Raw genomic sequence first — 14,572 nt, 5'->3', positions numbered from 1 at the left:
ATCTTGTATTTCACACTCATTGATTTTCCAGTTGGATTATTTTCATTCCTGACGTCCTGACCATCACAAAGTTCTTTTATGTTTTCTTTTCAACAAGTTCATACCTCTGCAGCGAGTTTTTGCCAGATTATTTGGCACTCCCCCCCCCCCCCCCCCCCCCCACACACACACACGCCACACACGCTCGCGCGCGCGCGCGCACACACACACACACACACACACACACACACACACACACACGTACGCGCTTTGCTGAACACCCTAGGTGCACACAGTTACACAGTCCCCCACGGGCCTCTGGCAGAGAACGGTACGCCTTTAATTTTGCGCCACGAGTGGAATATGCTCTTCACGTTATATTTGTTTAAGGCCCCAGCAATATTGACGGAGGGTCGCCTTCGTAGAGAGAAACCGTCAGGCTCTCGCTTTCTTCCGTCTTTTTATGTCCTATTTTTGTGGAGGTAGCGTTTTATTTGCGCTCGCGAGTACCCCTTGTGAGAAAGGCTTCGCGCAGGTCCTTAGCTGCGCTGGGTCGCCCGTCATATAGGGACGTTTAGGTAAAGGACCATGTGGATTTTCCTCCTGTAAATTGCACGCTCACCGTTCTGCCAGAAAAACTTTTTGCCGGACAATTTAGTAACACTAAGCACCCACATTTTTCATTCTCCGTACTGAAGTATGTCTATAGCATTTGTAGATTAAGAGAAAACTTTGGACAATGTTGCCTGGAATACTCACTTCGAAAATTCTGAAGGTACTGGAGGTAAAATACAATGAACGGAAAGTTATAGACTGGTTGTATAGGAACCAGACCCCAGTTATAAGAATGTAAGTGCAAGAAAAGGAAGCAGTAGTTGAGAAATGAGTGAGACATGATTGTACTGCTAATCTACATTATTCAATCTAAACATTGTGCAAGAAGAAAAGGAAACCAAGGAGAAATTTTGGTAGGGAATTAACTTTCAGGGATAAGAAATAATAATTTTGTGGTTTTCGACTACTCTGTAGTTCCGACGGGGGCGGCATGGACTAGGAAGAGTAGCTAAGCAGAATGAATGGTGACTTGAAAAGAGGCTATAAGACGACTTTCTACGAAAGTAAAACAAGGATAATGAATGTAGCTGAATCGAATTAGAGTGATCCTGATAGAATTTGGTTAGGATATGTAAAATTAAAAGTAATCGACGAGTTTTGCCATGTGGGCAGCAAAATAACTGGCAACGGCCGAAGTAAGAGAATGTAAAATGCGAACTTTCACAAGTGGAACAGAAAACGGTTTCTAAAAAACAGAAATTTGTTAGTATCCAGTACAAATTTAAATAATAAGAATATATTAAATTATATATATCAAATTATATATTATACCTACTTTATATACATTAAATTATATACGTATACTTCATTCTTCTCTCTTGTCAAAGGGGGGCTGATGCTCTAGGTTAGTGAATTGGTTACTAAGAGGCGTCGATAAAAAGTATGTAAATGAATTTTCCAGGATGTAAATATTAAGAATTCTTAGTTGAAGAACGTAACCTTATACAGAAGTTATACGTAGATTATAAAAAGTTCATGCAAGAAGAGAATATAAGATTTTGAAATGTGGTGGTAAAGGAGAATGTTGAACATTAGATAAGTAAAGTGGATAACTAACGAAGAGGTACTGAACAGAATTGTAGATTATAAAATTGTAGATTATAAAAAGTTTATGCAAGAAGAGAATATAAGATTTTGAAATGTGGTGGTAAAGGAGAATGTTGAACATTAGATAAGTAAAGTGAATAACTAACGAAGAGGTACTGAACAGAATTGGGGAAAAAAAGAAGGAAAGGCAAGGCACTGCAGACAGTTGACGAAGATCTGAGAGTACAGATTAGATTTCCAGATACGTAAGTGGCTCGAAGATTTCTGAGGTAACAGAACCCAGTTCGTTAATATCAACGGCTAGTGTTCATCAGAGACAAGGGTATCGTCAGGAGTGTCCCAGGGAAGTGTGATAGGACCGCTATTATTCACTTATTCACTATATATATATATATATATATATATATATATATATATATATATATATATATACTATATGAGTGACAGGATGAGTAGCTATTTAACGGTTGTTTGATGCTCTGATGCACGGGAAGGTGTCACCATTGAGGGAGTATAGAAGAATACAGGATGACAGAGCTTCTAGTTGGCGCAATGAATGACAGCTTCATTTAAATGTAGATAAATGTAAGTCAATGCGGATGGTTGTGTGAAACAATCCTGTAAAGTTCGAATACGGCATTAGTTTTACAAGGCGACAAAAATAAAGCTGTCAATCCATATGTTGTTTCAAAAATGGCTCTGAGCACTATGGGACTTAACATCTGTGGTCATCAGTCCCCTAGAACTAAGAACTAATTGAACCTAACTAACCTAAGAACATCACACACATCCATGCCCGAGGCACGATTCGAACCTGCGACCGTAGCGGTCACGCTGTTCCAGACTGAAGCGCCTAGTACCGCACGGCCATATGTTGGTTTGTACACCATCGTGCTTTACTAAGCTTCGTCCTAATGGTGCTGGCGTCCTCTTACCTTCTTCTGACCTTTGACCTTACTCACCCTGTCAGTTATTAAGGGGAAACCTCGCCCAAAAACTTAACATTTCTTCTACTTTGCTGATAACAACAAAATTTTAAAATCATATCTATCACATAAGGCTTTGAAGTCCATAACTTCACTGACTTTGTCATTCTGTAAAGTTTTTCACGGTTTTTAGCGATATTTTTCAAAACCAAATTCTCATACAGGATGGATGGATATGGTGGAAATGGGCGCTCAACAGCGTAGTCTTTAGCGCCCGAACGGAAATAACAACGGACAAGTGTCACTAAAATGCAGCAAGTGCTAAAATAGGACTAAAATTAAAGGTGAAAGGCTACATAGGCAGTTTGCACGTCAACAGTTGCAAAGTGGAATGCAGCACATAAAGAGGATAACTGCAAGAGAACGTAGGTGAAAGGGTTAAAATGAAACACATAGCACATGTTTGGAACTGGCCTATTACAAGTATAAAAGGAGTGGTAAGTCACTCGGCAACACACTAAAAATTCCAAACTAAAATTTTTGGCTGAAGGCCAAAAATTTTCATACAAATATATCAGTTTTCGCGTTCCAGATTCTTTAGGTACATTCACAAGACATTGTTCAAAAGCTATGTTCATTTATTTTATGCGGAAAGTTATTAATTTCAGTTTTTTTTCAAATTTCAACTTTAAGTTTTCTTTAATCATGAAAACATAGATGTGATAATAAAATAGACAAAATTATTGCAAAAATATCATTGAGATTCTTTAATATTTAGTATCAAAAACTTTGTATTGAACTTAAAATAATAAACTTACTAGAAAACGGATTTTACAATTTTATTAAAAAATTAATACTAGTATAAGCCACATACACAACGAAATTTACTTGCACTATAAGTATTCCTTTCTTGCTCCTGTAATACTCCTTCTTCTTGTAATTTCAAGACCAGGGTAGCTTTTCTTTTAAATTTTTCCTTCCCCAGTCAGCATCTTTGGATTGTTTGATCCGTTGCTGATCTTTAGATAAGCGGACTTCTTCTGAGAGGTTCACAAGGCGATGCTGGGGCTCCTACTTTCTTCAGTCTTCAAACAGCCGATACTGAATTTATAAACAGCTTCTACAAAAACCAAAAGTATCCTTTTTTTTCTTTAGAACATTTGGACCGAATAAAACTGCAAACTTTTATCTACATTTTGTGCCTCACCACCAGTGCCAGAAGTGCATCAGATGCAAGTCTCTGAGAGACAGACCCTGTCTTGACCACTTTCGCAGCTGTCAGTGTGCCATGACCCCTAGCGCATTCCATACTGCATATATTTCTTTGGCGTACTTGTAATTCGAATACAGCCAAAGATAGGGCTCTAAGAGTAAATACTCCAAAGATGTGAAGTAGCCATTAAATTTTGTTTGAAAGAAAAACCCCTGAACTTTTAGGGTGGAGTTTCCGCTTGGGGGACCTATTAGCCGAGGACCGGGTGGATCTGATCGGCCACGACGCCCTCCTCTCCTAAAGGCGTCATTTTTGTGCGGTATGGAGGGTCTTTAGTCAGGGTATCGCTCTCCCATCCGTTCCCAAGTTTCAAAAACTCGCAGGAGCTACTTCTCGATGAAGCAGCTCTACAGCGGTCCCCAACGAATCCGAGTGTCCATCGCTCCACACCTCAACACCTCACCAAGGAAAAATCCCTGTTAATAGAACTTAACCTCGATGCTCCACATGGCAGTCAGATTAGCATACAATTGGTGGGGCCCCCCGACATAGCCAAGCAAAGATCCAAAGAAGAGCGGCACGTTTGCTCACAGGTTGATTTAGAGAGCGCATCGTTGTAGCTAGAAACAAGCACCTGCTTCGATGCTATTGGGAAGACTACACGAACATCTGTGTCTCTTATAAACAGTAATTTGGACATCAGTCGTTTCATTTCTGACTTGTCTGCCTTGTCTTCGAGGTCTTTGTGAAGTTATCGTTCAACAGGATAATCCAACGCGAAAATTCAATTTTTCGGCCGTATAAAATGTTCAAACAACCTACAGGAATGCAACCGGGAGACGCCTTCTGTATCCATCGATATCTGAACAGGTGAACATCCCATCATTTTAAAGGCACGAATGTAACGAGAGCGCACTGTTGCACAACGTTTAAACCCTCCTAAACGGGCCTACCGACAAGGAACTACACTGTGCAACAAAAGTCTGGAATACTATCGTAAAATGTACTTTATGATACTAGAGATCTAACTGACCTAGGCACTTCATGTATCATCCAGTTAGAGCCTATATACTGAATAATGTTACCTTCTGGCACGCTTTATGGCCATCTTCCAATCATGTGAGCATACCACTGCCTCAGCGGCACACACCGCGAGCACTCCAGTATCAGCAGCAGCTTCATTCAGTTTGTGTTCAGCACTGCAGTAACACGCCAAGTAGAGGCATGCAACACTTTGATAGTCAGGACAGAGGCTTTACTTTAGGCAGATCATGCACAAAAAGATGTTGCCGATCAGTGACATGTCTCTCAAAGTGGGGTGTCCCAGGTTTGGGGAAAGTACAGAGAGACGGGATATGTGAACGAGAAGTCAACAAATAAAAACCTAATCGGAAAATAAATGAAGCAGGAAACTCTTGAATGCAGATTCAGTACGTAAATAGGAAACATGCGAGGACAGATGCCTGAAACAAGCCGCCACTTCACGATATTAATTACCAACAGGTGAGTAAGTGGCATTAAGTCTGTCTTTCTGTTTTTTGACAAGGAAGAGAGCAGGATTTCAAGCAGAATTTAAGCAAATATCTCGCCTGCTTAATTAAGAGAACCATCCCAATCACTGGAGCTGCACTCAGTTGTTATATTCCATAGGTTGACAGGTGCAAAGGCTATATTTTTTTATCGTCTGTTGCAATAGTGTGTAACGCTCATACTCTATACGCTAGTCCTCCATTGTCCAGATGGTTTGTGGCCGAGCGGTTCTAGGCGCTTCAGTCCGGAACGGCGCGACTGCTACGGTTGCAGGTTCGAATCCTGCCTCGAGCATGGATATGTGTGACGTCTTTAGGTTTGTAAGGTTTAAGTAGTTCTAAGTTCTAGGGGCCTGATAACCTCGGATGTTAAGTCCCATAGTGCTCAGAGCCATTTTTTTGTCCTGATGGCCTGACCAAGGTATGACAAGGAATAGCTGCATGAGATTGGTAGACGCTCGCCTTACGTAAACCTAGATGATACTTCACACACGGTAAAATCTTAGGTGGTGGTCGAAGAACAAACTCAACACCGTTTTTATACAAAATGCGACCAGTCCTTTAGGAAACGCTACCTGCGTAATGCAAAGAGGCCGTAGACTTAGATGCCACTTTCGTATTCTCATCACCTGATAATGAAAGCGAAAATCTCAAGTTTTGTGTTCTCACTAGGGGAGGAGTAAAGCACGAGAGCTCAGTGACTTTGAACGTGGACTAGTCACTGGGTGTCACCTGGTCACCTGAGCAGCAAATCCATCAGGAACATTTCGACCCTTCTAAGGCTACTCAAGTTGGTTGCTGGTGATGTAATTGTGAAGTGGAATTGTGGAGGAACAACTAGAGCTACTGAAGACTAGTCAGACCGCATTTACTAGCCGACAGAGACCGACGAGCACAGCGGAGGATGGTACGTCCACATCTACTTACACACACCGGAAGCCACCGTACGGTGATGTCTTTAGGTTTGTTAGGTTTAAGTAGTTCGGTGCGTGGCGAACGGTACCATATGTCACTACCAGTCATTGCCTATCCTATTCCACTAGAAAATACAGCGAGGGAAAAAAGATTTTCTACATGGTTCATACGAGCCCTAAGTTCTCGTATATATCCGTGGTACTTACGCGAAGTGTACCAGTTGAAACGGTCTGAAGTCAGATTCAAATTCAGGTTCTCTAAATTTTACTCTTATCGAACGTCACGTTTCCTCCAGGGATTCCAGTGTGAGTTCCCTAAGCAACTCTGTAATATTTGCATGTCGTTTGCCCCTACCGGTAACAAACCTGGTAGCCCACCTCTGGATTGCTTCGATGTCTACTTTTAATTTGACCTGGTGGAAACCATAAACGCTTGACCAGAACTCAAGAATGGTTTCATGAAATTGCCCCAAAAAACCGAGTTGACCATTCGTCTTCCCTACTACAGTGCTTACATCCACCTTCCATCTCATACCGTATGGTATGTTCCGCCTAGATACACTACTGGCCATTAAAACTGCTACACCAAGAAGAAATGCAGATAATAAAAGGGTATTCATTGGACAAATATATTATACTAGAACTGACATGTGATTCCATTTCCACGCAATTTGGGTGCATAGATCATGAGAAATCAGTACCCACAACAACCACCTCTGGCCGTAATAACGGCCTTGATACGCCTGGGCATTGAGTCAAACAGAGCTTGAATGGCGTGTACAGGTACAGTTGCCCATGCAGCTTCAACACGATACCACAGTCCATCAAGAGTAGTGACTGGCGTATTGTGACGAGCCAGTTGCTCGGCCTCCATTGACCAGACGTTTTCAGTTGGTGAGAGATCTGGAGAATGTGCTGGCCAGGGCAGCATCCGAACAGTTTCTGTATCCAGAAAGGCCCGTATAGCACCTGCAACATGCGGTCGTGCATTATCCTGCTGAAATGTAGGGTTTCGCAGGGATCGAATGAAGGGTAGAGCCACGGGTCGTAACACATCTGAAATGTAACGTCCACTGTTCAAGTGCCGTCAATGCGAACAAGATGTGACCGAGATGTGTAACCAATGGCAACCTGTACCATCACGCCGGGTGATACGCCAGTATGGCGATGGCGAATACACGCTTCCAATGTGCGTTCACTGGGTTGTCACCAAACACGGATGCGAACATCATGATGCTGTAAACAGAACCTGAGTTCATCCGAAAAAAATGACGTTTTGCCATTCGTCCACCCAGTTTCGTCGTTGAGTACACCATCGCAGACGCTCCTGTCTCTGATGCAACGTCAAGGGTAACCGCAACCATAGTCTCTGAGCTGATAGTCCATGCTGCTGCAAACGTCGTCGAACTATTCGTGCAGATTGTTATTCTGTTGCAAACGTCCCCATCTGTCGACTGAGGGATCGAGATGTAGCTGCACGATCCGTTATAGTCATGGCTGTCATCTCGACTGCTAGTGATGCGAGGCCGTTGGGATCCAGCACGGCGTTCCGTTTTACCCTCCTGAACCCACCGATTCCATGTTCTGCTAACAGTCATTGGATCTCCACCAACGTGAGCAGCAATGTCGCGAAACGATAAACCGCAATCGCGATAGACTACAATCCGACCTTTATCAAAGTCGGAACCGTGATGGTACTCATTTCTCCTCCTTACACGAGGCATCACAGCAACGTTTCACCAGGTAACGCCGGTCAACAGCTGTTTGTGTATGAGAAATTGGTTGGAAACTTTCCTCATGTCAGCACTTTGTAGGTTTCACCACCGGCGCCAAACTTGTGTGAATGGTCTGAAAAGATAATCATTTGCATATCACAGCATCTTATTCCTGTCGTTTAAATTTAGCGTCTGTAGCTCGTCATCTCCCCGATGTAGCAATTTTAATTGCCAGTAGTGTAGTTAATGAACGTGAGTGTTTCAAGTCGCATACTAGAAAAGATGCTAATGGTAGTAAAATATCAGATAAAATCAGTAGAAAAATTCACTCATGATTTTCAGAAAGTCATGAACACTCCAGCTGTTGGCGCAAGCGCTACAATAGTAATCAAAATATCCACGGGTGTACTGCCGGTCTATAGTGTCCAACGGGCACAATATTTCGGCGATCAAACATGTCGCCATCATCAGGTGAACTGACGGACTGAGCTCCTGTGAACGCGCCGGCACGGAGATCCGTACGCTATGGCTGCTCAGGGGGAACTGGAGCAGCCTTAGCGTACGGATCTCCGTGCCGGCGCGTTCACAGGAGCTCAGTCCGTCAGTTCACCTGATGATGGCGACATGTTTGATTGCCGAAATATTGTGCCCGTTGGACACTATAGACCAGCAGTACACCCGTGGATATTTTGATTATCAAATACGCCGGGAGAAACTCAAGAATCGCTACAATAGTAGATCAGTTCCTCATATGCTACACATTCTCATAATCAATGCTGAAAGACGCATGAGGCGATGCAAAGAGCGAAAGCAATGGACAGTTGATCACCGGAAACGATTGATTTGAAGTAGAGAATACCAATGGTAATCTAATGGAACGGTCTGCGTTTGGCGAGTGCCTGGGGAATGTTACCCGCCGTCATGTGTGGTGCCAACAGTGAAGCAAGGGGGAGATGCTGTTGCGGTACGAGGGCTTTTTTCTGGTTAGGGCGTGGTTGACACATGTTGCAGCACAGCGTGCTGCATACAGTAGAGGAACATTTCGGAGGCGACGATTGTCTGCATCAGCATGATAATGCTCCGTGTCACAAAGCAGCTTCTTTAAGGCAATTGTTTGCGAACAATAACGATTCTGAAATGGGCAAGCCTGCCTAATGTCCCGACCTGAACCCAATGGAGCACTTTCGAAACGAGTTACAATATCGACTTTGCTCCAGACTCCAGCGTCCCACATCACTACCATGTCTGTCTTGGAAAGAATAGGTTGTCATTCCTCTACAGACAGTCAGGCAGCACATTGAAAGTATCCCCAGCATAGCCCAAGGCATGAGGAATGGGCGAAGCATAGACACACCCCACATTAACGTCCAGTTATAGGTGTCAAGATAATTTTGATCACATAGTGTCAATGTGATTCGTTTCAATAATTTGTAGCATTGATTTTAAACCTTTATTTACTGGCGGGATATAGGAGTGCCGGCAGATTCAGAGTGGTATTATGTAACTCAACAGGCCGTTGGACCTGCTGGGACAGTAAGTTGCTATTCCTTTAAGTGTGTGCTTGCTACGCTTGATGTCAGCACAGCCTTTATGCCATTCCGAAACCTAACGTTTTTGGTCTACAATGCTTTCAGCGTTAACTGAGGCCCAGCGTACACTATTGTGTACGATGTATACACTGGCACGACGAAAGTCGCCGGGTAGCGATGCGCACATATGCAGACGGCGGTAGTATCGCCTACACAAGGTATGAAAGAGCATTACATTTGAGGAACTGACATTTGTAATCAGGTGATTCATGTCAAAGCTTTTCCGATGTGATTGTGCTCGCACGACAGAAATTTAGATACACTGAAAGCGAAATTGTAGTTGGTGCTAGACGCATAGGACATTCCGTTTCGAAAACTATTAGGCAATTCAGTATTCCGAGATCTACAGTGTCAAGAATGTGCTGAGAATAGCACATCATGGACGACTCAGTGCCTGACGGCCTTAACTTAACGATCGAGAGCAGCGGCGTTTGCGTAGGGTTGTCAGTGCCAACACAAAGCAATAACTTTGGGAAGTACGACGAACGTATCCGTTAGGACAGTGCGCCGATGTTTGGCGTTAATGGGCTATGGCAGCAGACTACCGACACGAGTGCCATTGCTAACAGCACGACATTGCCTGCAGCACCTTTCCTAGGCTCGTGATCATACCGGTTGACTGTAAAACCGTGACCTCGTCAGATGAGTCCAGATTTAAGTTGGTAAGAGCTGATGGTAGGGTTCGAGTGTGGCACACACATCACGAAGCCGTCAACCTGTTGTCAACAAGGGACTGACAAAGCTGGTGGTGGCTCCATAACGGTCTCAACTGTACTTACATGGAATGGACTGGGTTCTCTCGTCCAAATGAACCGATCATTGACCGGAAATGGCTATGTTCTGCTACGAGCAGTCCATTTGCAGTCATTCACGGACTTAATGTCCCCAAACAACGACGGAATTTTTGTGGATGACAGTTCACCATGTCACCGAACCACAGTGGTCTGCGATTGGTTTGAATATCATTCTGAACATGAATCCGATCTTACATTTATGAGCCATAGTCAGGAGATAATTTCGTGCACAAAATTCTGCACTGGCAGCACTTTCGCATTTATGGACGGCTGTAGAGGCAGCATGGCTCTATATTTCTCCAAGGTACTTCCCACGACGTGTTGAGTCCGTGTCACTTCGAACTGCTGCACTCTCTCTCTCTTTCCAAGCATTTATCCCGACGTGCGAGATCTGCTGTGTAAATACTGATGTGGCATGGTTAACTTTTGATCTTTCTTGCAGCCATCCCATACCCTCTGGGACGGAAATAGTGTACCCCAGCTGTTGGCCTGTAGTGTAAATCATGAAATAGTGCGAACGTGTTGCAAATGTCAGCGAGTCGTGTAACAGAGGCGGGACATGGGGGCCAGCCTGGCATTCACCTGGTGGGATGTGGAAAACCGCCTATAAACCACATCCAGGCTGGCCGGCACACCGGCCCTCGTCGTTAATCCGCCGGGCGGATTCGATGCGGGGCCGGCGCTCCTACCCGAGTCCAGGAAGCACCGCGTAAGTGCCCTCGGCTACCCCGGCGGGTCTTCGAACTGCTGCACTATGACTGGCAAAAGGAGGTCCGACACGATATTGGGTGATATCCCGTGACTTTCGTCACGTAAGTGTTTTGAAATCGACTGTGTGTATAACTGTTGCTTCTAAAATAATAAAAAATTTATCTGGTAGCATCAGAGCATTGAAAAAAATTTCGTTCCTCAAGAAGAACAACAGATTTGAGGGGATTAAACCGACTATGAAATGTTACGAGTTTGACTTAATTACGTAAAACTGTGCCGCACAATGCCGGAAGACACGTGCATCTAGGCGTCAGTTAGTGCGGCGGCTGGGCGTCTCAGTGACTCACCAGATGAACGGCACGATGGTGATGGTGTAGGAGACGGGTCGCAGCGCGGCGGGTAGCCGCACATCGCGCACCAGGCGCTTGGCGCCTCCGCCGCGCGCGCGCGCTGCCGCGCTGCCGGGGGCAGCGTCAGCGGCGCCGGCGCCGGCCCCGCTGCCGCCCGCGCCGGAGGCGCACTGCTGCAGCGTCACGTGGCGCGTCACCACGGCCACCACCACCAGCGCCGCCACCGCCGCCCCCGCCGCCACCAGCAGGCAGCGCCGCGACGCGCGCGGCCCGCGCCCCGAGCACGGGCCCGCGCCCGCCTTGGGCGCCACCCCCAGCTCGCTGCCGCCGTCCATCACCTGCCCTGCGCACACGAGAGCGCCGCTTCAGTTAAGACACCGTCCGACACATACAGATGCTGCACTTCGAACGCCCTCTAAAGACACGAAGGCAGTACAATAAATTCAACAACCTTTAAGGAATGAGATTTTCACTCTGCAGCGGAGTGTGCGCTGACATGAAACTTCCTGGCAGATTAAAACTGTGTGCCGACCCGACACTCGAAATCGGAACCTTTGCCTTTCGCGGGTAAGTGCTCTACCATCTGAGCTACCCAAGTACTACTCACGCCCCGTCCTCACAGCTTTACTTCAGCCAGTACCTTGTCTCCTACTTCTCTCCTACGAAGTAGGAGACGAGCTATTGGCAGAAATAAAGCTGTGAGGACGGGCCGTGAGTCGTGCTTGGGTAGCTCAGATGGCACAGCACATGCCCGCGAAAGGCAAAGGTTCCGAAGTCGAGTCTCGGTTCGGCACACAGTTTTAATCCGCTACTATAGTTTAGAGACAATTCAGGAGTAAATTTCGTAAGCAACCATCTCTAAGGCAAACTGTTATTAATTGGCACATATATTTCATAAAAGCACAAGCAGTTGCCACTATACATCAAGGCTCGCATCATAATATTTGTCAGGAAATTGATTACAGATGGGATATTTGTCACGTTACAAAACGTAAGTACAATGAGCATTTGTAACTAAAACTTGAAGATATACTGCTTTCACTCCTCCATAAATTATTTCTGTAAATTACACTCCTGGAAATTGAAATAAGAACACCGTGAATTCATTGTCCCAGGAAGGGGAAACTTTATTGACATATTCCTGGGGTCAGATACATCACATGATCACACTGACAGAACCACAGGCACATAGTCACAGGCAACAGAGCATGCACAATGTCGGCACTAGTACAGTGTATATCCACCTTTCGCAGCAATGCAGGCTGCTATTCTCCCATGGAGACGATCGTAGAGATGCTGTATGTAGTCCTGTGGAACGGCTTGCCATGCCATTTCCACCTGGCGCCTCAGCTGGATCAGCGTTCGTGCTGGACGTGCAGACCGCGTGAGACGACGCTTCGTCCAGTCCCAAACATGCTCAATGGGGGACAGATCCGGAGATCTTGCTGGCCAGGGTAGTTGACTTACACCTTCTAGAGCACGTGGGTGGCACGGGATACATGCGGACGTGCATTGTCCTGTTGGAACAGCAAGTTCCCTTGCCGGTCTAGGAATGGTAGAACGATGGGTTCGATGACGGTTTGGATGTACCGTGCACTATTCAGTGTACCCTCGACGATCACCAGAGGTGTATGGGCAGTGTAGGAGATCGCTCCCCACACCATGATGCCGGGTGTTGGCCCTGTGTGCCTCGGTCGTATGCAGTCCTGATTGTGGCGCTCACCTGCACGGCGCCAAACACGCATACGACCATCATTGGCACCAAGGCAGAGGCGACTCTCATCGCTGAAGACGACACGTCTCCATTCGTCCCTCCATTCACGCCTGTCGCGACACCACTGGAGGCGGGCTGCACGATGTTGGGGCGTGAGCGGAAGACGGCCTAACGGTGTGCGGGACCGTAGCCCAGCTTCATGGAGACGGTTGCGAATGGTCCTCGCCGATACCCCAGGAGCAACAGTGTCCCTAATTTGCTGGGAAGTGGCGGTGCGGTTCCCTACGGCAATGCGTAGGATCCTACGGTCTTGGCGTGCATCTTTGCGTCGCTGGGGTCCGGTCCCAGGTCAACGGGCACGTGCACCTTCCGCCGACCACTGGCGACAACATCGATGTACTGTGGAGACCTCACGCCCCACGTGTTGAGCAATTCGGCGGTACGTCCACCCGGCCTCCCGCATGCCCACTATACGCCCTCGCTCAAAGTCCGTCAGCTGCACATACGGTTCACGTCCACGCTGTCGCGGCATGCTACCAGTGTTAAAGACTGCGATGGAGCTCCGTATGCCACGGCAAACTGGCTGACACTGACGGCGGCGGTGCACAAATGCTGCGCAGCTAGCGCCATTCGACGGCCAACACCGCGGTTCCTGGTGTGTCCGCTGTGCCGTGCGTGTGATCATTGCTTGTACAGCCCTCTCGCAGTGTCCGGAGCAAGTATGGTGGGTCTGACACACCGGTGTCAATGTGTTCTTTTTTCCATTTCCAGGAGTGTATTTACCTTTTTCACAATTAAACGTTATTTTTGTGTAACTAATTTATAAAACCCCATTATTACATGGACACCACGTAATTAATAATTTTTAAATAAAAATTAAGTTTTTATCATAAGCCGTTTTAAATCGAACCAAAAATTATAAAATACTTTTTCCTAGTCCCGTACAGATTGCTACCCCCATAACAATAGTCCGCAAAATTATGAGTTCTGAGCATCTTTACTAGTCAATTATTCTGAATCTAACTTAAACTTCTTCACAGCTTTCACGAAATTATTGGATCTTGGGTAGCAACAGCTTGTCCTATTTAAACGGTAAATTGCAATTTTATTCCTTTTATTAACCCGTGTTAAGCTCAAATATTTCATTTAATTGGTAGAATTATCACATTGTATACTTCTGTCACTCATGTTCCCATCTATTTATATTTTATTAAACTTTGGGGCTTAAGAATCACCAGAGAAATTGCCCTGGTTCTCAGGCAAAATTTTTATATGTTATCTAATGAGCTGGTATGTTGTAGTACAGACAATAGCTCCACGAACTCAGCCAGAAGATTTCTGGGGAAGCACCTTCAGAACAGGGGGCTGGCACTGACTTCTTTCTGGGTGCATTGTCATCTTATTGTAACGGACGTCACGACACAGCTTTTTGGAACAGCCTCACCGCATATGCAGCTCATTAATGAAATTCCTGTT

The 14,572-nt window shown here is 45.6% G+C and overlaps 1 protein-coding gene across 5 annotated transcripts in view; it reads right to left on the bottom strand.

Annotated features, from left to right (window-relative positions):
- Nucleotides 1-14,572, bottom strand: part of LOC126284198 (aminopeptidase N-like) — a 1,000,437-nt gene that overhangs the window by 289,947 nt on the left and 695,918 nt on the right. For all 5 annotated transcript variants that reach the window (XM_049982954.1, XM_049982953.1, XM_049982955.1 and 2 more), the window contains one exon: nt 11,380-11,725. In XM_049982954.1, the coding sequence (XP_049838911.1) occupies nt 11,380-11,717 (338 nt within the window). In that variant the 5' untranslated portion in view covers nt 11,718-11,725. The remainder of the gene's footprint in view (nt 1-11,379; nt 11,726-14,572) is intronic.

This window comes from Schistocerca gregaria, chromosome 8, assembly GCF_023897955.1.
Source record: "Schistocerca gregaria isolate iqSchGreg1 chromosome 8, iqSchGreg1.2, whole genome shotgun sequence".
In the NCBI taxonomy this organism is placed as follows: Eukaryota; Metazoa; Arthropoda; class Insecta; order Orthoptera; family Acrididae; genus Schistocerca; species Schistocerca gregaria.
This window is presented reverse-complemented; position numbering and strand designations above follow the sequence as displayed.